The 23,249-nt window shown below is 39.1% G+C and overlaps 1 protein-coding gene across 2 annotated transcripts in view; it reads right to left on the reverse strand.

Moving 5' to 3' along the window:
* The window catches only part of LOC101746619 (neural cell adhesion molecule 2), a 118,880-nt gene extending 95,982 nt beyond the window's left edge, over window positions 1–22,898 (reverse strand). For both annotated transcript variants that reach the window (XM_012690081.4, XM_012690080.4), the window contains exons 1-2: window positions 22,778–22,898; window positions 12,190–12,383 (exon numbers count right to left, since the gene is read on the reverse strand). In XM_012690081.4, the coding sequence (XP_012545535.1) occupies window positions 12,190–12,292 (103 nt within the window). In that variant the 5' untranslated portion in view covers window positions 12,293–12,383; window positions 22,778–22,898. The remainder of the gene's footprint in view (window positions 1–12,189; window positions 12,384–22,777) is intronic.
* Between the last annotated feature and the right edge of the window lie 351 nt (window positions 22,899–23,249).

The following is a 23,249-nucleotide window of genomic DNA, read 5'->3' on the forward strand; positions in this document are numbered from 1 at the left end:
GAGTGTTTGTCATTAAATTAATGTAAGTTTTTTAATTTGTTTTTATACGCTCTGATGTTCATACGATGGGATATGAAGAGAGGATATCTTATTTTCACTAGAAAGCGGAATGGTCGGACCTCTGGCATTACTAATATCCAATGAGCGACTAATTACCATCAGGCAGGCAGTGTGCTCGTCTGCCTATAAAGTCAATAAAAATACTACTACTGATGGTTCAACTGGTGGTAAGACTTCTTGTGAGTCCGCACAGGTAGGTACCACCACCCCGCCTATTTCTGCCGTGAAGCAGTAATGCGTTTCGGTTTGAAGGGCGGGATAGCCGCTATAACTAGGTATACTTAAGATCTTAGAACTCATCAAGGTGGGTGGCGGCATTTACGTTGTAGATGTGTATGGGCTCCAGTAACCACTCAACACCAGGTGGGCTGTAAACTCGTCCATCCATCTAAGCAATAAATAAAAACTTTTGTATTTCGCATGATTATTAAGGTGTAATTTTATTAAGGTGTGTAATTATTAAGGTGTAGGCATAATAGAATAGAATTTCCCAATAATCCGATTTTCACGACCATTTGAATTGTGTCAACATGAAACTTAGTAGGTGACTGTGCATATTCTAATGACCAAACGGACTGGACTTAGCTATGATTTCTCAGTACTTTCATTTCCTTCGACGGTAGCTATGCATACGACTTATATGAGGGCGTGTGTCAACATCGCTCATTAGGAACTCCAGCAGTGCAAGTCCATTATCGGTTACCACTTTTACAAAAGCCTCCGCTTCTATATTTTTTTTTTTACTTATATTGGTAGACGAGCTCACGGCCCACCTGATTTTAAGTGGTTACTGGAGCCCATAAACATCTACAACGTAAATGCCGCCTGATATGAGATATGAGTTTTAAGGTCTCAGTATAGTTACAACGGCTGCCCCACCCTTCAAGCCGAAACGCGTTACTGCTTCAGGGCAAAAATAGGCAGGGTGGTTGTACCTACCCGTGCGGACTCACAAAAGGTCCTATCACCAGTGATTACGCAAATTATAATTTTGCAGGTTTGATTTTTATTACACAATGTTATTCCTTCACCGTGGAAGTCAATCGTGAACATTTATTAAGTACGTATTTCATTAGAAAAATTGGTACCCGCCTGCGGGATTCGAACACCGATGCATCGCTAGATACGAATGCACCGAACGTCTTATCCTTTAGGCCACGACGACTTCAATTTCCAAATCTACACAATACTCTCTTTTAGGAAAACTACTTCCAAACTGGCAACCACACAATGTTTAGTTTATAAACGTTATCATTATGCAAACGAGACTGCCCAACCGTCTAGGGCTGTCTCGTCCGTCCGACTATTATCCACACACTTTGCGATGCGATTTTACATAAATTTAAATTTATCCGGCTTAACGGATTCGGTGTTAACGTTAGCATAATATCTGGGATAGAACTCGGACACTGTTCCATTGAGATTAAAACTGATTCGGTCCTAATGTGTGCTGTTTGGACATTAAACTTAAGATAAAGTTAGGACAATATTGAATTGTCGACCGAATAACACTTAAATCGTCAGTGAAAAAACTGTAACATATTTGACACATTTGAAATTATATAATGACAATAAAAAAAATGCAATTTTAAACCGTTACGCAGTACTACGGGTTTGCTAGCTTTAGATTTTAGCGATAAGATCGCCTATTGTACAACCGTATCTGCTTTTTGACTGTTTTTTTTTTAAATGTCAATTGTGTTTTGGTGTGCAATAATGTATATGCCGTTCGGATTGTCGATAATCCCGGTCTCACGGATCGTTTGGAACCTCTGGGTCTGCGGAGGGACTTCGGTTCCCTCTGTATTTTGTACCGTATGTTCCATGGGGAGTGCTCTGAGGAATTGTTCGAGATGATACCGGCATCTCGTTTTTACCATCGCACCGCCCGCCACCGGAGTAGAGTTCATCCATACTACCTGGAGCCACTGCGGTCATCCACAGTGCGTTTCCAGAGGTCTTTTTTGCCACGTACCATCCGGCTATGGAATGAGCTCCCCTCCACGGTGTTTCCCGAGCGCTATGACATGTCCTTCTTCAAACGAGGCTTGTGGAGAGTATTAAGCGGTAGGCAGCGGCTTGGCTCTGCCCCTGGCATTGCTGAAGTCCATGGGCGACGGTAACCACTCACCATCAGGTGGGCCGTATGCTCGTCTGCCTACAAGGGCAATAAAAAAAAAAAAAAAAAAAAATGCTCTCTCTTTTTCTTCTCTATGTCTACTCCTCCTAATTCTTGCGTCATGTTCCTCAATCCTGAGGGTCGTAATTAACCTTTTTTGTAACTTTCTTTCGCACGATCTTTCTCCATCTATCTATACTATGTCTAGGAGTCGCCAAAACATTCACACGCACACTCGGAGAAAAACTAAGATACAAGTTAGTACACGCGAAGTTATAGAAGTCGTGGTGGCTTAAAAAATAAGCCATGTGCGTATTGACCGATACCACTGTGCCAATGTTCGAACCCCGTAGACAGGGGAAAATTTTTCTAATGAAATACGTACCTAAAACATCATGTAATAAAAATCAAATACCAAAAATTATAATATGCGTAAGTTTTTTTTTTATTATTGTTTAACTCGGTAGACACGAGCTCACAGCCCAACTGGCGGTAAAAGGTTGTTAATCAGGCCCTTAGAGATCTACAACGAAAATACCGCCACCCACCTTGAGGTATAAGTTCTAAGGTCTCAAAAATAGTTACAACGGCTGCCCCACCCTTGAAAAATGGAGACGTACATGAAAATACAATACGAAAATACAATTGACACATGATGTCTGTTGACTGGTTACCGATTTAGAGGCAGGGGCATGTCGTTCAAACGTCTATGTAGCAAAAATACACACAGCCCACTGAGTTTCTCGCTGGATCTTTTCAGTGGGTCGCGATTCCGTCGTAGATATAGCGAAGCACTGATCTTGCTAGGGCCAGTGTTAGCAAATTCTTACAGATTGAGCCCGTGAGCTTACCTACCCGTCTTAACGTAGGCTAACAGTGAATAAGTAAGTTAAAAAAACAACAATAATCCTGATGAACTCTCCCTAAATGAACTCTGCTGTTTTCTTTTTTTTTTATTGCTTAGATGGGTGGACGAGCTCATAGCCCACCTGGTGTTAAGTGGTTACTGGAGCCCATAGACATCTACAACGTAAATGCGCCACCCACCTTGAGATATAAGTTCTAAGATCTCAGTATAGTTACAACGGCTGCCCCTCCCTTCAAACCGAAACGCATTACTGCTTCACGGCAGAAATAGGCAGGGCGGTGGTACCTACCCGCGCGGACTCACAAGAGGTCCTACCACCAGTAAACTACTGTTTACTACTGTACAGTAAACAGTGACTAGTTGACCCGGCAGACATCGTAGTTTTTTTATTGCCTTTGTAGGCAGACGAGTATACGGCCCACCTGATGGTAAGTGATCACCGTCGCTCATCGACGTCAGCAAAGCCAGGGGCAGAGCCAAGCCGCTGCCTACCTACCTACCTATAGTTACTGTTTTCTGAACGCATGTCCCACTAGCACGCGTGTAAGCAGTAGAAAGATAACGCCGTGTCTACGGACCCGTCTCCAAATGTAGACTGTCCCGGAGGACTGCCCTGTGCTAATCTTACAGGGCGCTATTTAACAACGTTAACCAATTAATAGAACAATAAAATCGATAGCCTCAGATAATGAACCAATCTATGAGAGCTAATAATTTATTCCGCACGCGTCACACGCTTCGCAACTCAGCTGTATGTGAATTGACACCAGGATCGCTGTGTCAGACATCGTATACTGTAATGGGACACTAGTTGACACCACCCTCTGATAATAGATGCCGGCGAATACATGTATTTACCAGACTGCGTCAGAATAAGCGCACTGTTTTTTAGCTTTCTATATCTACATACGTGAAACAAAAACTTTGTATCCCTTTTTACGAAAATTGCGCGGACCGAGGAGTATGAAATTTTTCACACTTATAGAGAATATAGAGAATAAGTGCACAATGCTAATATTTTTTTTAAATAATGCATAAAAGATACATTAAATCAATAAAGAAAACATTACACACACTACATACCATGTATTTGACGCACACACGCATGCATACTATTTATTGTCAAACTTTTGTTCATGACGTCTGTTGTCAAATTGAGAATAGATTAAATATTGTTTGTCTTTGTTAATATTTTTTATAGTGTAGTCTTGGCGAAATTTGTGATTATAAAAGTATAAAATACAATCATAATAGTGTACAAACTTACAATTCCAATTAATTATAGTCGAACTTCGACTACTGCGGGACCTCTAGTAGTTATAAATAGGTAAATACAAATACCGTTTTTGTGCTATTTGTCGTCTGTCTGTAAACAGATTATCCTTTTTTTTTTTGCTCAGTAGATTGAAAAGCTTTAGTGTTATTACCAGGAATCGTGTAGGAGCTGTTAACTTTTTCTCCGTATTTACAAGAGTAACAATAATATCATAAACGATTTTCAATCTTGAGAGCTGTAATTATAGTCTAATTTTGACTACTGGGTGAAACAGTTATACATATAAAACTCAAAATTTGTAACAAAGATGGGAGGCTAATTTTTTTAATTTATGTCTGTATGTACTTTAAGTATCATTTTTTTTACTTAGATGGGTGAACGAGCTCACTGCCCACCCGGTGTTAAGTGGTTACTGGAGCCCATAGACGTAGATGTCTAGCGTAGCGTAAATGCGCCACCCACCATGAGATATAAGTTCTAAAGTCTCAGTATAGTTACAACGGCTGCCCCACCCTTCAAGCCGAAGCGCATTACTTCACTACTTAAACTTACTTATTAAGTTGTATCACAGAAAGTGTAGTGAACGAAATCAGATAAAAATACAAAAAACCTACTCGTCCTGAAATGACGCAGCTTCCAAAAAACACGGTCCGTACCGACGCTCTACATTACTGTCTCTACAATCAGTATTCCTCGCAAGTATCGAAACACACGGCGAATTTCAGGAGACCCCCAGAGAATAGGGGCTTTCTTATCAACAACAGTCTGCAGATTTACCCGGATTTCGACCTAACTATCACGAATTCAGACTGAAGACGAACGAAGTTACGTAACACGCTGAAAAGTTTCCAGATTCGGAAAGGCTTTTCATTGGATTTACTCTTTCTGTTCTCATTGTACTCATTGTAGAGTACATTTGTAATGCGTAATGCTATCGCACCCATAGTCAGGGCCTTGAAACTGCCATACTGTAAGCCAATTATCTTTTTCTGTATGGAAACTAGCGACATCTTGTAGCGTATGCCCCTAAACTTATATGTTGTTAAAGTTAATTATTGTATAACTAAACACAGAAAATAAAAAATTAATACATCATACAAGTCTTCATTTGTCATAGACAACCTGATGAAATTTTATCAATTTGTGGTTTCTGAAAATTTACAAAATCCTTCATTAAAAGTAAAATATAGGATAGGTAATGTGTTACTGATGAGTAACTTGGGCTACTATTTTTAGACTAGCTTCGCCCCGCAGCGTCACCCGCGGTACGACAATACCGCGGGCAACATCGCGGGACTCAGCTAGTCAGTAATAAAATACAGATAGCTTTCTTTCATTTCAATTTTAACGTTTCTTACGTGCGTAAACAAAGTATATAATGAAGCGTACGTAATTATTTTTTACTTCTCTTGCAGGACACACTGCCGACTGGGAGGTAGCACTGCCCTGTTTATTTCTACGACAAATCAATCAAGCCACTGTAATTGAGACATTGACGTCAATTTAGCGGTAGGCAGCGGCTTGGCTCTACCCCTGGCTTGCTGAAGTCCATGGGCGACGGTAACCAATCACCATCAGGTAGGCCGTATGCTCGTCTGCTTACAAGGGCAATAAAAAAAACAAGTTAACATTTTACTAAGCTACACTTGATGAAGCGTTACAGTTTGATATTCTCAAGCATTCTCAGCTGAGCAACTATGATGATTTTGATAGTGTTAGTCGAACTTAAAGTCCGTGTGTAGCAACAGTTAAACATTAACAGAGCTTCGAATGACCGAACACAGTTTGTAGCAATACATCGCTCTCCCGAGGCTAATTTTGTTTAGCGCCGGGCATTGTCGCAGCTCAGACGCCGGTTTAGTCATGATTACCACTGGCCTTGTTATAATTTTTATCGTAAACTTCGATCGAAGGAATAAACTGGCTCACTCAGCGTGATTAACTTTGAGAAACAATGGTTTCTGAACACCTAGTTTTAACAGTAGACATCTTTATGTAGAATGTTGATAGATATTCTGTTTTTTTATAATACCCAAAGACGGCAGACCATTTTTTTTTATTGCTTAGATGGTTGGACGAGCTCACAGCCCACCTGGTGTTAAGTGGTTACTGGAGCCCATAGACATCTACAACGTAAAGGTGCCACCCACTTTGAGATATAAGTTATAAGGTCTCAGTATAGTTACAACGGCTGCCCCACCCTTCAAACCGAAACGCATTACTGCTTCACGGCAAAAATAGACAGGGCGGCGGTATTTCCACGTTCAGGGAAACAGTACATACAAACATAAGCGCATAGAAAATAATTTTAATGACCTTGTCGATTGATAATTTAGGGGATTTGTATCGGAAGGATAATGATTGATAGCATCCGAGATATCTGAACGTTATTGTTCTTGCTTTGTTTGTGTGTTCCCGGAATCTATAGCTTATCAAAATAAACCCTAACAGTCCTTCGCATGTAAAATGTTTATTTAACATTTATTTCACAATGTCAAGCCATAAATCGGCAGATACATCATTCTCGAGGGTTTTTTTGTTTTTGTTTTATTGCACTTGTCAGCCAGAAGAGCATACGGCCCACCCGATTGTGGGTGGTTACCGTTGCCCATGGACTTCACTAATGCCAGGAGCAGAGCAAAGCCGCTGCCTACCGTTAAGAACTCTCCACAAGCCTCGTTTGAAGAAGGATATGTCATAGCGCTCGGGAAGCACGGTGGAGGGGAGCTTATTACAAAGCTGGATGGTACGTGGCAAAAAAGATCTCTGGAAGCGCACTGTGGATGAACTCAGTGGGTCCAGGTAGTGTGGATAAACTCTACTCCGGGTTCGGGCGGTGCGATGGTAATAATTTTTTATGAATCACACTTAAATTCTACTAAAAAGATCTTTAGATTTTATGAAAAATTGAAGTCTTCCGTCTCAGCGCAAGCCACGAAATTGCACCTACAAATCTCAGTGGATTGTATAATTTAGATTTATAGGTTTTGTCGGTGGTTCGTTTTAGAAACTTATAATAATACTAGTAATGTGTTTGGTATTATTGTGAGCAGCTCCGAGAGGGAGAGAGAGAAATTGAGACAATGATAAAATAAAGATGTCAAGGCCTTAAGAAAATGTACTCCAAAAATTATAACTTAAAGGTGAAAAATAAGTCTCAAGTCGTCATGGCCTAAAAGATAAGACGTCCGATGCATTCGTGTTGAGCAATGCACCGGTGCTCAAATTTTTCTAATGAAATACGTACTCAACAAATGTTCACGATTGAATTCCACGGTGAAGGAATAACATCGTGTAGTAAAAATCAAACCCGTAAAATTATAATTTGCGTAATTACTGATGGTAGGACTTCTTGTGAGTCCGCGCGGTTAGATACTAAACACCAGGTGGACTGTGAGCTCGTCCACCCATCTAAACAATATATAAATAAAGAAGATTAAAATACTGTTACGCCGGTAAGAGTAAAGCCATCTATCGCCGAATAGTCGAACGAATATCGAAGGATCTAGTAGCACCTAGAACGCTCGAGAAGCACAACGCCATCTCTTGTCAGATAACGGAAACACAATACTCGAAATGTGTGGAATATTCTCGATAATTGTAGGGATGTGGTATCGGCTATAAAAGCGTTGCAGAGATGGCACGCAGCCAGTCAGTAATCGAAACTACTCGAAATGAAACAGCGAACGGATCACCTGAAGCGAAGCGGAAGAAGTAAATTGAGAACTTTAAAGTGTTCTGCGTGTGTTCTAAGTGATAAAAACAGTTTTAATTTATACTTCAGTGGAATTTTATTTATCCCGAACCCCAGCGCGTAACAATACTAATATCTGGAACACAGTGGATAAGGGCATCGGTTCCCATTAGTAACAATAAATTCTATCATAACAGCGGATTTTTCAATGGAATCTTCTCGAACAATTCCATAGAGCTCTTCTACAAGTGAGCACTCTTTATTCGCGTAATTAGACAGAAGAGCTCTCAGATAACCCGTTGTCAATTTAGTTTTATTGTTACATTAATTATCTGTTCATTTTCAAACAATCATTAATCAATTACGTAGCCGGTTTCTGCCCACGTATTTTACTAAGGTAATTATTCAGAAACAATACATATTGTGGTTCTGGATAAAACACCTTTGTCTAATGATGGTTGCCATCGACGAAAGCGCCATCTACAAATTCAATAAACGTCATACGTCAAACCACATTGACAGCAAAAACGTCATTCTATGTCATTTGTGTCACTTCACATTATTCATAACTTTCGAACGTAACGAACTAACAGCTTTCTTGTAAAATCGAGGGTATACGAAATTATACAGCTTTTTGTAAAATCGAAAATATACGAAATTATACAGTAAAACGAATTCTCTTTTGGATATCCTCCGTTCCTGCGTCTACAGTAATTAAGAGTCGAATTATGTTAAATACGATCAATTTCGCTATAAAAAGAGACATGAGAACTATTTTTTGCAGACGGAATCGTGGTTATCTGTATGTTTTTGGTCACTAACCCAGTCAGTTGGCCAGTATACTACGTAGCCATATAAATATAATGTATTTATTTATTTACATCAAAATACAGTTTAGCTTCGTAAAACTATAGCACAAATTGAGTTGCTCTTATAAAGAGATACAACATTTAAAGCTATTGCTTCACCACCGTTTTTATATCTTCTTTATAGTTTTATATTTCAAAAATGCTTTTATATTTCTAATGTTCCATCTAATGTTCTACGCTTTCAATATTCTAAATTCTATTTATGTCTTCTTTATAACATATTAACCTCTTTTAAGATTAATCGTATAGAGGTTACATGAATATACGTGTAAATATTATGTATAATAAATAATATTATGCAGATCGAGGGAATGAAATCTATTTGGTATATTTTATTAATTCTATTTGGTTGAATTCTATTTGGTACTAGCGACCCGCCCTTGCTTCGCTTCGGAATCATTAAATTTTATTATTGATAGCTGAGTCCCGCGATGTTACCGTGACGTGACCGGGTGACGCCGCGGGGCGAAGCTAGTCTAAATAAAGTAGCTTAAGTTACTCCTTATATCATCAGCTACCTATCAGTGAAAGTCTCGTCAAAATCGGTTCAGCCGTTCCAGAGATTAGCCGGAACAAACAGACAGACAGACAAAAATGGTAAAACATGTTATTTTGGTGTATGTACCGTATATATATTCATATGCATGTAGTAAAAAGCAGTTATTTCAATATTACAAACAGACACTCCAATTTGATGTATACTAGATAATGACCGAGTTTCGCTTCGCTCGGTTTTTTTTTTATAACGCCCTCTTGTTGTGTCTCTAAAGCGGTTAGTTGCCCTCAATTAAGAAAAATAGTATTATTATTCGACAATAGATGTCGGGAAGAGTTGATTATTGAAAACACAAATAAAACAACATATTCTGAAAGTAAATCGTAGCTAGATCGATTTATCGCCCCCGAAATCCCCTGTATACTAAATGTTATGAAAATCGCTAGAGCCGTTTTCGAGATTCAGATTATATACATATATATTAATATACAAGAATTGCTCGTTTAAAGGTATAAGATATATAGATTAGCATCAATAGCTTGATATTCTTAATTGAACTTCAATTAATTTTATTCCATTCAAATAGCCGTAGAAGTTTTTTGTTATATTTTTTTTTTCCAAATTTTAAACATCAAATGGGTCTTCTGTAAAGTCTCAAAAATTTTGCTTAAACCAACCTTTCACCCTTCGATATAATAGTACAAATATATAAAAAAAAACCACAGTAAACCGAATTAACAATAATTAATTTCATCTTTTTTCTATCCTTTTAATACCGGTATGGGATAGGATATCAGAGAGCGAAGTAATAAATTTAATGGATCGTGATCGGACATTGATGCGTGTGCTGATTGTCAAATAAACGGACGTTCTGTTTTTATTACTTCAACGAGTGAACGAGCATGCGGTTAGCCCGATGTTAAGAGGTTGGTGGAGCCCATAGACATCAACAACGAAAATGCTACCACCCATTTTGAGACACGAGTTCTAAGCCTCAGTTTTACGTTGCAGCATCTATATACAGTCAAACCTGGGTAAGTGAGAACTGGATAAGTGAGAAAACTCTATAAGTGAGAGTAATAGCCAGGACCCGTCATTTTTAGCTCCTAAAACCTCTATTAGCGAGAAACAGAAACCTCTATAAGAGAGAGTCGTCTTTGCCTCATGGACCTCCGTGAGTGAGACTGCTACTTATCTATACCTCTATAAGCGACAGTCGAGCTTTATTTATTTATATCATTAGGAGGAACAAATGACAAAACAAATTACAAATTTAACATCTGCTATTTTATGACCCATTCTTAACTTTCATGGAACTTCTTAACATTGTTTTTGTATTGTTTTCTCGTCAATATTGAACCTATTCTATTTCGTGGAACTAAATAACGTTGTTATTTATTCGATTTCTTTTCGAATGGACACGTGTCCCTGTGTACCGTCCTGTTTGTCGGACTTACTCAGTTTATCGTTAATCAATTGCGAAGGAAAGTTCTGTTCTGCATCATGTCAAAACGGAAAATTAAAGTACTGCCATTAAGTGATAAACTTAAAATAGTGAATGCGTTTGAATCCGGGAAATCGCGAAATGAAATTCAGAGGGTGCATTAGCGAGAAACTCGGGTTAGTGAGAAACCTCTATAAGCGAGAATAAGATTGTGCTTCCTTGAACTCTCGCTTATCCAGGTTTGACTGTATATATAAAAATGAATTGCTATTCGTTAGTCTCGCTAAAACTCGAGAACGGCTGGACCGATTTGGCTAATTTTGGTCTTGAATTATTTGAGGAAGTCCAGAGAAGGTTTAAAAGGTAGATAAACATGAAAATGCTCGGAATTAAATAAAAATAACAATTTTGTTTTTCCTTTGATGTGTCCCCAGTCGAACGGATTCCTTTTGTTTGTTTTAAGTTTATTTTCTACAAAAGCTTAGGTCTTGTATTTATCGATTGAGGCACAACGAAGTCTGCCGGGTCAGCTAGTAATAAATATAGTTTTTAGTCGTCCGTGATTACGAAAACTGTAAAATATTCGAAGAATCGGAAATAATGTAATGTAATAAATAATGAGATAATGTAAATGAAATAATTACTGAAAGAAATGACTGGATGAATGAATGAAATGAATTAACTGGGAACAAATCACGCACGGTCATCCAGCCCTAATTTAGTATTCCCTGTGTTATTGGTGAGACTGACATACATACCTATATACGTTTAAATATTATATACACATGTATAAATGATAAACACCCAGACAGAGAGCAAACAAACCTTTTCCTCACACGAATATTTGCCCGATGTGGGAATCGAATCCGCGAACCTCGGTACAATAGTCAGGACCGCTAACTACTGCACCACCGAGTCGATCATGAGGAGGACGACCCCACGGCCCACCTGATGTTAAGTTTTTTACTGGTGGTAGGACTTCTTGTGAGTCCGGGTTGAGATATGAGTTTTATTGTGAGGATATTTTTCTTTATTTTTTATTGCCTAAATATAATTTTCCATTTTACAATTCCGTTTGTTGCCGATAGATGGCGCTTGACGCAAAAGCTGAATCGAGCTATTGTTGTGTTACCCACGAAATAATATCACATACTTTGATAGTATATAAATCGGTGTTTAGACTTCTTACTTTAAACACTACACAAGCGCAACGTGTGAATGTGTTGAACACGAGCTACATAGTAGGCGTAGTGAGGGGTGGAAGGTTTTTTTCGTTACGGAATTTCATGATTCCGCTTTCAAGCCGCGCTCAAGGCCCGCGATAAAATCTATGCAATAGCTTAAAAACTAATACAGTTCTCACCCAGGTCTTCGTGGCCTTCGGTCCAGCTGAGCTGACAGACACTGCAGTCCAGTATGAATGCGAATAGGAAAGCGCGCCAAAATTTCCCGCCAAAAGCATCCATCTTGTTATCACTTGTCAGCCACCATTTTGTTCTACATTTTGCATTCACCGTTTTAGTCAATATATTTCTCGAGTCACATGTTAGTATGTACCTGTAAAAAAAATTGATCTGTAGGCGTTGTTTGAGATTCTCGCTAACCTCATATTTGTGATTTAAGACTGGCACTATAAAAAAATCTCGATTTGACTTCACTTATAACTATCTCTTATTCACAATGGGTTGGCAAAGCTTTTTAAGCCCCCTCCCTATAAGACTGTTTTACTAATTGTATTATTTTCATTTTTCCTTGTACAAACTAATAAAAACTTTGCTTAGGCAGCAAATGTCTAAAGTATTATTGTTCCACCATATTCCATAGTAGTTATATACTATTCCATAGTAGTTATATACTCTTTTTTCTCCTAGATTCTACTAAAGTATAAATTCTACTTCTCCGATTTCTATTTGTAGAGCACTTTGGGTAGCGTGTATGTTACACAGCTTTGCTTCTATCATTCTGCCTTTTCTGTCGGAAATGAAACAAAAATTCCGACTTGAAGAAATAAATGACCATTATATTAAAGCAATTAATGTCTCAAGGTCGGTGTTAGCATTTAGTACGTGTTGTTTATGGACCCATAAAAAATTAGGCTGCAAATCGTAAAACTCCTAGTGAAATCAAATGTAACATACCGTATGAATACTTACAACATTTTTTTCCCTACCTATGCTTATAGCCTTGAGAAGCTATTTCAGCTTCTCCTTGACGTGTAGATGAGCTCACGGGGCTCAAACCGGGTGTATTGCTAACACTGGCCCTAGCAAGAGCAGTGCTTCGCAGAATCTACCACCGGATCGGAAACGCGACCCACTGAGAAGATCCGGCAAGAAACTCAGTGGGCTGTCTATGGGTTAATTCACTCGTCGAGCCCTTCGTCGCAAGCGACGGGTTCGACGAGGACGGTGACCGATGCTTGTGGTACCTAAAAGCACCGTTAATGGATCGGGAGGATCCGTGGTAAACAGTCGGTCTACAAGTTCGGATATGACTATAGGATCGAGTATCACTTACTAATGATTACTTAATATAAGTGCTAAGAATCATTACAAGACAGTACCTATAAGCGTTTTGAAGTGGTCGCAGTCTAGAAGATAAGACGCCCGTTGAATTTATACAGAGCCTTGCCAAAACCACGTTTTTTTTTTTTTTTTATTCCTTAGATGGATGGACGAGCTCACAGCCCACCTGATGTTAAGTGGTTACTGGAGCCCATAGACATCTACAACGTAAATGCGCCACCCACCTCGAGATATAAATTCTAAGGTCTCAGTATAGTTACAACGGCTACCCCACCCTTCGAACCGAAACGCATCACTGCTTCGCGGCAGAAATAGGCGGGGTGGTGGTACCTACCCGTGCGGACTCCCAGGAGGTCCTACCACCAGTAATTCTTGAATCCCACAATCAGATACATATTTTTCTAATAGATTATACGTCCTTAATTCATGTTTACGAACTTACTTCCGCGATGAAGGAATACTTAACAACGTGTAATGAAAATGAAGCCCGCAAAAATTCAGATATGCGTAATTGCTTTTTTATAGATATATTATAACCTCAAGTCTCAGAGGGTTGGTGGAATTCAAGTTTTGATGTCTATGGGCTCCGGTAACCACTTAACACCAGGTGGGCAGTGTGATCGTTCACCCGTTTAGGCAAAAATAAAAAAATATATATTTAGCTTAAAAACTAAGAAGAACTCACTTAAATATAAAACACTAGCGGGCCGGTCCGGCTCCGCTTGGGTCTTTAACAAAAACTTCAACAATGACGTTGTTTTATTTTTTAAAATTAAAGAATGCTTATTGCGCCATAACTATAATAGTTAGACATATGCTGTCGCGACACTTTTTATAATTAATAATGTGTTCTACAAAGTCGTAGTACATTATTTTATTCTATCATCAATAGTTTTCGCAGGGCACGGGATGTAAAGAATATTTTAGGTAATTTTTTTACACCTTGGGTTACATTATTGGAGTTTGAATTTTTCAAATCTAATTTTTTTTTTTTAATTATTGCCTATGTCACTCGGGAATAGTGTAGCTTCCAAACAGTGAAAGAATTTTTCAAATCGGTTCAGTAGTTTCGAAGCCTATTCAATACAAACAAACAAACAAATCTTTCCTCTTTATAATATTAGTATATAGTATACATAAATCATTAATTTTGTTTCTATTAACCCTGTTGATACTGGTCAGGATATTAGTGGTAAGTTATAAAATTGTTGTATTGTTATCGATACTTGATGCATGTTCACGTTTTCAATACCTATTAATCTTGAAATGAATGAAAATGACGTTATTGTTTTAATCGGGGCTCTGACGCGATGGCTCGCTGCATAAATAAGGCAACATTTATTTAACACCACACTGCATTATTCATGCAATTCGTGATCTCTGAAACAACAGCCCGTACTCCGATACAAAACAGCGCTGTCAATTCTAAGGTCGCTCAGTTCCAATGAGGGGAACCTCTTTTTACTAGTGACCTCTTGTGAGTCCTCGCGGGTAGGTACTACCACCCTGCCTATTTCCTACCGTGAAGCAGTAATGCGTTCCAGTTTGAAGGATGCTGCAGCCGTTGTAGCTATACTTGAGACCTTAGAACTTATATCGCGTGTGGGTGGCGCATTTACGTCGTAGATATCTATGGCCTCCAGTAACCACTTAACACCAGGCTGTGAGCTCGCCCACCCATCTAAGCAATAAAAAAATTAAAAAACCGGGGTAGCATTTTCCGTAAGCATCCCCCATTCATCTACCACGAAGTCTCCCTAAAGCCAGGGCAATACAGAAACAACATCTCTGCGCTCAGCGAAGTCCGACTATATGCTTTCATCTGTGACCTTCAACCATTGGTCTTTACGGCAGGCCAGAAATACACGTATTAATTATTGACATTATCGATCGCTTATCATGGTAACTATACTATGAATATATTTTTTTTAACATGATGTCTCTGTCCATTCGATTCAGGGTATTCAGACCAATGAACTGATATGATTAAGACCAGACCCTTAGCGTATATCGTCCATCAAACTGCTAGGATTATGAGTCCATAAGCAATAAGACGCGGAAATGCGCACTCAGATACGAGGAAGATGTGAGATAGATACGACGCTTGAAAGGCAAAAGTGACTAAGCGACAATGCGTGAACTTTACAGTAGACTAATTTACAGTTCAAATACCAGATAAGAATTATATTTTAACGAATCTAGCTGTCGGATTATAGACCTAGAAATATATTTTTTTGCGCATCGAATATGGAGGCTATTGCCTTTCATTTATGTTTAAAGCAGTTATTGTCGCTTAGTTATGTTTGCCTTTCAAGCGTCAAATATATTAAAAAATACGATTGCCGGCCATTTCATGAACCGAAAAGTATAAAAACATCTCATTGATGCCATTAGGAATGACGTAAGAATTCAAATGATACCCCACACATCCAAATCTGTTAAAGCATTTGAAGGTTATGAACAAGAAACTCATACGCACACATGAACTCTGAAAATATTACACTTCTCACGTAAAAAAATGTGTTCTTAAAATAAAGTATACATATCCACGTCACTCTTTCATTCACAAGCCACGTGAACACAAGTCTATAAGTAACAAACACACCTACGAGTCCCAAATAAACCATAACAAAATATTTGGAATGTACCTATTTATAACATTAATGCTTTTTTTTTCTTTTGATAACCATTGCATAATCAATCTATTCCCTGGCCTATACAACGCGGGTGGATCCCACTACCTAGGCTAAGACTAATCAAAGCAATCCTGCGTTCTGCACTTTAGTGCAGTATCTGATCTAGTGAAGTATCTGGTCTACTCTTTAGATACTTCAAGATCATATCTCATGTGGGAGGGAGGTGTAATTCCCTTGATCCTTAACATGTAATAAAATACCCGTATGGATGACCAACAGCTTTGGAAGCCACTGGTAGCAGCATGCACAGCACAAGTCACCGTGCTTTTGGGAAGAAAGACGTCCAACCTAGCCCATTGCATCAGCCAACCGAGTTTCTCGCCAGATCTTCTCAGTAGGTCGGGATTTCGGTAGCAAATTCATAGGTCAATCAGTTTTCCTTGAGCAACCAGGTCTATTCTGGAAGCGTTAAGGCGGCTATTAGCAGATCTCATGCCCATGACTAAACACGCGCTTGGCCACCTGTCTTGGTGAAGCTCAAAAGGACCTCCCGGTCCACCATAAATTCCTCCACCTCCAAAAACTTGAAAAGGGATTGGCATTGTGATCGTATTTAGCAGTATAGCAATAAACGTTTTACTAAAACTTTTAAACGAACCTAGGCGACAGTTTGAAGAGCCCAAAAGCCGGTCCTGTTGTCAGCCATTTTTGAATCCAGTCCGAGGTAGATTAAAGACTGTGGCCGCAATATATGTTAATACCCCCTATCGCTGCCCGACAGCGAACCGTATTTGCATTGTATTGAATACGTACGGGTCTGGTCATATCGAGAGCGATTAATTTGGGACATTTTCGGGCAGGGAATCGGCTGACGAAGTCTTTCAGATACTTTGGTATTGAATTGTTATATGTGCCGTGAAATATCGAACCCAGGATATATGAATACACAGAATAGTGGCGCTCAACTGTATGCTTGTAATATGCCCGACGTCCACATTGACCTTATTTATTTATTTATTGCATAGAGGGCTGGATGAGCACACAGCCCACCTGGTGTTAAGTCGTTACCGGAACCCATAGACATCTACAACGTAAATGCGCTACCCATCTTGAGATATGAGTTCTAAGGTCCCAGTATAGTTACAACGGCAGCCCCACCCTTCAAACCGAAACGCATTACTGCTTCACACCTGAAATAGGCAGGGTGGAGGTACCTACCCGTGCTAACTCACAAGATGTCCTACCACTAGCTAAAACTGACTAATGAACTAGGTCAGATTAAGTCGGTACCCGTTTGAAATTAGATGAGCGCAATGTTAGTAATAAAATAAGTTTTTATAATATTTTCTACGGTTTTCGCAAGTCTAAGGGGCTATTCAAACTACGTGCGGAGGAGTGGGTGAGCTCTAGGGCTCAACCTGAAAGTACTTGCTAACACTAGCCCTAACAAGAGAAGTGCTTCGCTGAATCAAACACTAGATCCACTGAAAAGATCCGGTGAGAAACCCATTTGTTAACGAAACTCATTGGGTGCTAAGATAAAGCTAAAGCCTTCGTCAAACAGAACGCGTACTTAGCGTCGCGTACTTAACGTCGCGCTCTTTTCATGTCACACCAGTTGACTAGATGAGTCTAACGCTCCTTGACGCAACGCATTCGCCAAATCATAGTGCCTTTCGATAGCAGTGTGAAAATTTAAAAGTATTAAGAAATCGAGTGATTCAGATGTGGCATTGTATAAGCATGGGTATTTTCTAACTATTTATATCATTTTTTCGGGCATTATCTAGTATTTTAATACACATTCAATCGGACGCTGAAATAAAATTTGTAAAAAATTACAACGCCTGACGTCAAAGCGTCCTAACGCCGCGACAGAGCGCTGCGTACTTATAGCGCTGGGGCTCTGTTTGACGGTATGTTACCATAGTAGTACAAAACATCTCGGCGTCATAGCGCGGCGTCAGTATAGCGCTCTGACGCGCGCTAATTACGCGTTCTGTTTGACAAAGGCTTAAAATTACGTTTACGATATTTTAATCTTGCTTTTTTTTTTAAATAATATTAAAAATAATCGAGAACAAATTATGATTCCCTGTTTTATAGATACCAGAAACTGATATACATGTATACTTATTACACGGGTAGGTACCACCACCCCGCCTATTTCTGCCGTGAAGCAGTAATGCGTTTCGGTTTGAAGGGCGGGGCAGCCGTTGTAACTATACTGAGACCTTAGAACTCATATCTCAAGGTGGGTGACGACATTAACGTTGTAGATGACTATGGGCTCCGGTAATCACTTAACATCACGTGGGCTGTGAGCTCATCCAGCCCTCTATGCAATAAAAAAATAAAAAACCTGCTCGTCACACGTATGTTTTTCTGATGTGGGAATCGAACCCACGACCCTCGGTGACACAGTCAGAGACGCTAACCACTACACCAACGAGTCAGTTTTTTAGTATTCTTATATTATTTTTAGCGTCTCAAATTCTTCAAATTTCGTGGTCACGGAGGACATTAAAAAACGTGACATTGAACCGTAGAAGCAGTTCTAATTATGCCGTGTTTTTGTTTCGCGACGGGCGTGCTTCATTTCTATCAGCATATTCTATCTTTTTACTGGTGGTAGGACCTCCTGTGAGTCCGGACGGGTAGGTACCACCGCCTTGCCTATTTCTGCCGTGAAGCAGTAATGCGTTTCGGTTTGAAGGATGGGACAGCCGTTGTAACTATACTGAGACCTTAGAATTTATATCTCAAGGTGGGTGGCGCATTTACGTTATAGATGTCTATGGGCTCCAGTAACCACTTAACATCAGGTGGGCTGTGAGCTCGTCCACCCGTCTAAGCAATAAAAAAGCTAATGGTCTTTGTGTTTCACGTCGAACTCTTTGTCGAGTTCAACGTGTACAGTTAGTTACCAGAGTCCCTAACTTAGTGTTGGAGCTAAAGGCGTAAAGGATTTTTGGATCTGATGGATCCGTAAGGATGTGTCTAGGGCGTCGACGGTGACTGGCTCCTGCGTGATCAGGATTCGGGGAGTAGTTAACAGCGGCAACGATAAGGCGATTATCATGACGTATCGAGGGGTGAAGGCTAGAAGGCTATCTGATTAAAGGGACATTAAGCGTAGTACGCGACAATTATCTTTATAATTAAATGTGCGTTTTATTTGGTAATAGCGGCCCGCTCCGGCTCCGCTTGGGTCTTTAACATAAATTTCAACGATATTTGACGTTGTTTTATATTTAAAAAAAGGACACTTATGGTGGCATAACTATAATAGTTAGACATGTGCTGTCGCAACACTTTTTGTAAATAATAATGTGTTCTACAAAGTCGTAGTACATTTTTTATTCTATCATCAATAGTTTTCGCAGGGCACGCGATGTAAAGAATATTTTAGGCAATTTTTTTACGCCTTGAGTTACATTATTGGAGTTTTAGTAAGGATTCCTAATTTTTTCAAAAAAGATTAAAGCCTATGTCACTCGGGAATAGTGTAGCTTTCAAACAGTGAAAGAATTTTTCAAATCGGTTCAGGAGGTTCGGAGCCTATTCAATACAGCAAACAAACAAATATTTCCTCTTTATAATATTAATAATTAAGTATAGATAGTATAGAAGTATAGATTAGTATAGATTAGCATAGACAGTTCGATGTTTTAATTGAACTTCAATTAAGTTTACTCCATTGAAATAGCTGGAGCTGAAGCTTTTTTGTTGTGATATTTTTTTCAAATTTTAAACTTTAAATGGTTCTCGTAATCTTTTTAATCATTTTCAATAATTATTATTGAGGAATTGTTTGAGATAATCCCTTCATCTTCTTTTTATCATCGCACCTCCCGCCATCGGAGCAGAGTTCATCCATATCATCTGGAACCGCTGCTTTCATCGACAGTGCGTTTCCAGAGGTCTTTTTTGCCACGTACCATCCGGCTATGGAATGAGCTCCCCTCTAGGGTGTTTCCCGAGCGCTATGACATATCCTTCTTCAAAAGAGGCTTGTGGAGAGTATTAAGCTGTAGGCAGCGGCTTGGCTATGCCCCTGGCATTGCTAAATCCATCCATGTCCATGGGCGACGGTAATCACTCACCATCAGGTGGGCCGTATGCTTGTCTGCGTACAAGGGCAATAAAAAATAATAATATTATATCACAGTGTATATATATTTACGGATATATGTATGTATGTTTATGTGTATGTATATTGTAATGCATATATTTTTGGTACACCGCGCGTAATTCGTTTCCAAATTATTCATGGATGTCTGGAAGAGATCGCTCTTAGCGATTAGACCGCCAATTTTACTTTTTTTGTATTTAATGTATTGCATTGGTTATTTATTTTTTTGGTTTACAATAAAGAATACTCTCTCTCTCTCTCTTTCTCTCTCTATCTTTTTTTTCTGAAAATATACGATACCAATGCGAAACTAATATTTTCATAACTGTCTGAAATCCGCTTAAAGCGTTCTTTGAGCCGTGGTATAGGACAAGAGCGATTTCAACAACATTTTTGAAGTAGTAAATTAAAATCCACTTCCAAATCTCGTATCTTAACAAAATGTATCGTTGTTTATAGACGTCAGCCACCACTTTAAGCCGATAAAAGCGTTGTCTTCCAGACAACCATTGAATAAAAAAACTATTAAAAAAAGCTCTTGCTAGGGCCAGTGTTAGGAACACAACTGGTTTGAGCCCCGTGAGCTCACCTACACGTCAAGGAAAAGCTGAAATGACCTCTCAAGGCTATCAGCATAGGTAGGAAAGAAAAAAAAATTGAGTTTACTAACAAAACGAAGGCCAGAGCCTTATTACGAGCGGCAGCGGGGTTTCCTTATAAACACACACTGGTGGTAGGACCTCTTGTGAGTCCGCACGGGTAGGTACCACCGCCCTATCTATTTCTGCCGTGAAGCAGTAATGCGTTTCGGTTTGAAGGGCGGGGCAGCCGTTGTAACTATACTGAGACCTTAGAACTTATATCTCAAGGTGGGTGGCGCATTTACGTTTTAGATGTCTATGGGCTCCAGTAACCACTTAACACCAGGTGGGCTGTGAGCTCGTCCACCCATCTAAGCAATAAAAAAAAAAAAACATAAATTGTCAAACGAACCGTCTGTGAGCTTAAAACGCTTAAGCGGATGTCTACGAGGAAGCGAGACTCGAATCAGACAGTATATACCGAGCTGTAGTATAAGAGGAAGGCACAGCTTCATATCTAAGGTAATCTATCTAGATATATATAAAAATGAATTGCTGTTCGTTAGTCTCGCTAAAACTCGAGAACGACTGGACCGATTTGGCTAATTTTGGTCTTGAATTATTTGTGAAAGTCCAGAGAAGGTTTAAAAGGTAGATAAATATGAAAATGCTCGAAATTAAATAAAAATAACAATTTTGTTTTTCCTTTGATGTGTCCCCTTGATGTGTCTTTTATTTATCGATTGAGGCACTACGAAGTCTGCCGGGTCAGCTATTTATATATAAATTTACGTAGCTCTTGATATCACAAGCCCGCCCGGGAAGGTGGCGCGTTCCAGCTTATTTCTGCCGCGAAACATTTATAATACTGCCGAGAAAATCAGCTCCCGTCTCACAACTGAGCAATGGCATTTACTTAATGTGGGCTGTGGACTCCACAACCTCACACCTGAGTATGGAATTTCGGGAATAACGACGAAGCGAAGGGAAGATCTTCCACCGAGCGGGTGATATTGCTCGATAAACCGACGGTTCGTATGTAGTCGTAGTAGTATATAAGTAGTATATATGCAAGCTTGTCTTGAAAATGTCGTAAGCGAGTTACGGGCGTCTGTTAAAGATCTTGTGTTGTATTTATTACTGGTGGTAGGACCTCTTGTGAGTCCGCACGGGTAGGTACCACCACCCCGCTTATTTTTGCCGTGAAGCAGTAATGCTTTTCGGTTTGAAGGGTAGGGCAGCCGTTGTAACTATACTTAGAGCTTAGAACTTATATCTCAAGGTGGGTGGCACATTTACGTTGTAGATGTCTATGGTCTTCAATAACCACTTAACGCCAGGTGGGCTGTGAGCTCGTCCTCCCGTTAAAGCAATAAAAAATTAATAAATAAAATGATAGCTATCATCTACTGAAATTAAAACTATGATGTCCGTCTATATAACTGTAGAACCATAGCAATGCTCATTATGTGCATAGTTATCCATGTGCGTATTTCTATAAACAGTGCTTTGGAAGAAATATTGCAAATGCTCGGAAGATTTTTTTTATAAAAATAAAAACAGCGGCCGACCCCCGTCGTTTGACCTCCCATGTCATTAACATTGCCGATAAGATAGCGCATAGGTACTTCACGTTAAGTTCATGCCGTGAATATGTAAAGGAAAAACATGAAAGCTACAAGACAAATTTCATTTTTGGGACTTATTAAAGATACAAATTGTAAAATCATAATTAAAACACATTCGAATGAAACATATTAAGATACCGTTTAAAACACCTACTCATTTACAATGTAAAAGCTCTTTATTAAACTTGTAATAAGTAACTTCACAAGATCGAAACTCGAAAAGCTTTCAAAGCGCGGCCCCTAATATTTTTACTGAACTCTGATGCGAAAACTTTTTACCACGAAATACATCAAAATGTTATTATTACGCCAAGACATCAAATAACGATTGAACCAAACATTCAGTTAAATTCGGATTAATTTACGACATAAAAAAATTCTATCAAACTATTAATGTATATTATTCAACTAATAACAAATTAAAGGTAAAATTAGTTTATGCTTACTTAATGATTAATGAAAAATCCTCACACACACTAACGAAAAAATACCACTAAAAGTTACGTATTTCACTCGATATGTTTTCGCGGCGGCGGGCGAAACGTACACCCCTAACAACGGCCCAAGGCTTACTGAATTTACTCAACATACCGTAGTATAACGCTGCTATTTTCAGGGGAAATTTCAGCAAAGGAATAACTTTTACCGGTACGCGTGTCCAACTTGGCAGCGTTGCCACAGGTTAATTTGTCAGTAGTTAGCGGGACTGTAAACATTACATTACTTAAAGTAATAATTATTTTTTATAGTTGATTTAAACATAACAATAATAGTGAATTAATTTTAAAGCTGCCCATGGACTAAAGTGTGAGATTACCTATTTAGTACTGGTATCGATTGAATATGATTATTCAAATCTATCATCACATCATCCTAGAGGCTAAATATCGAACATCAACCGTAAGCCATTGTTTCGAT

The sequence above is a fragment of the Bombyx mori genome, chromosome 7 (assembly GCF_030269925.1).
Source record: "Bombyx mori chromosome 7, ASM3026992v2".
NCBI lineage: Eukaryota > Metazoa > Arthropoda > Insecta > Lepidoptera > Bombycidae > Bombyx > Bombyx mori.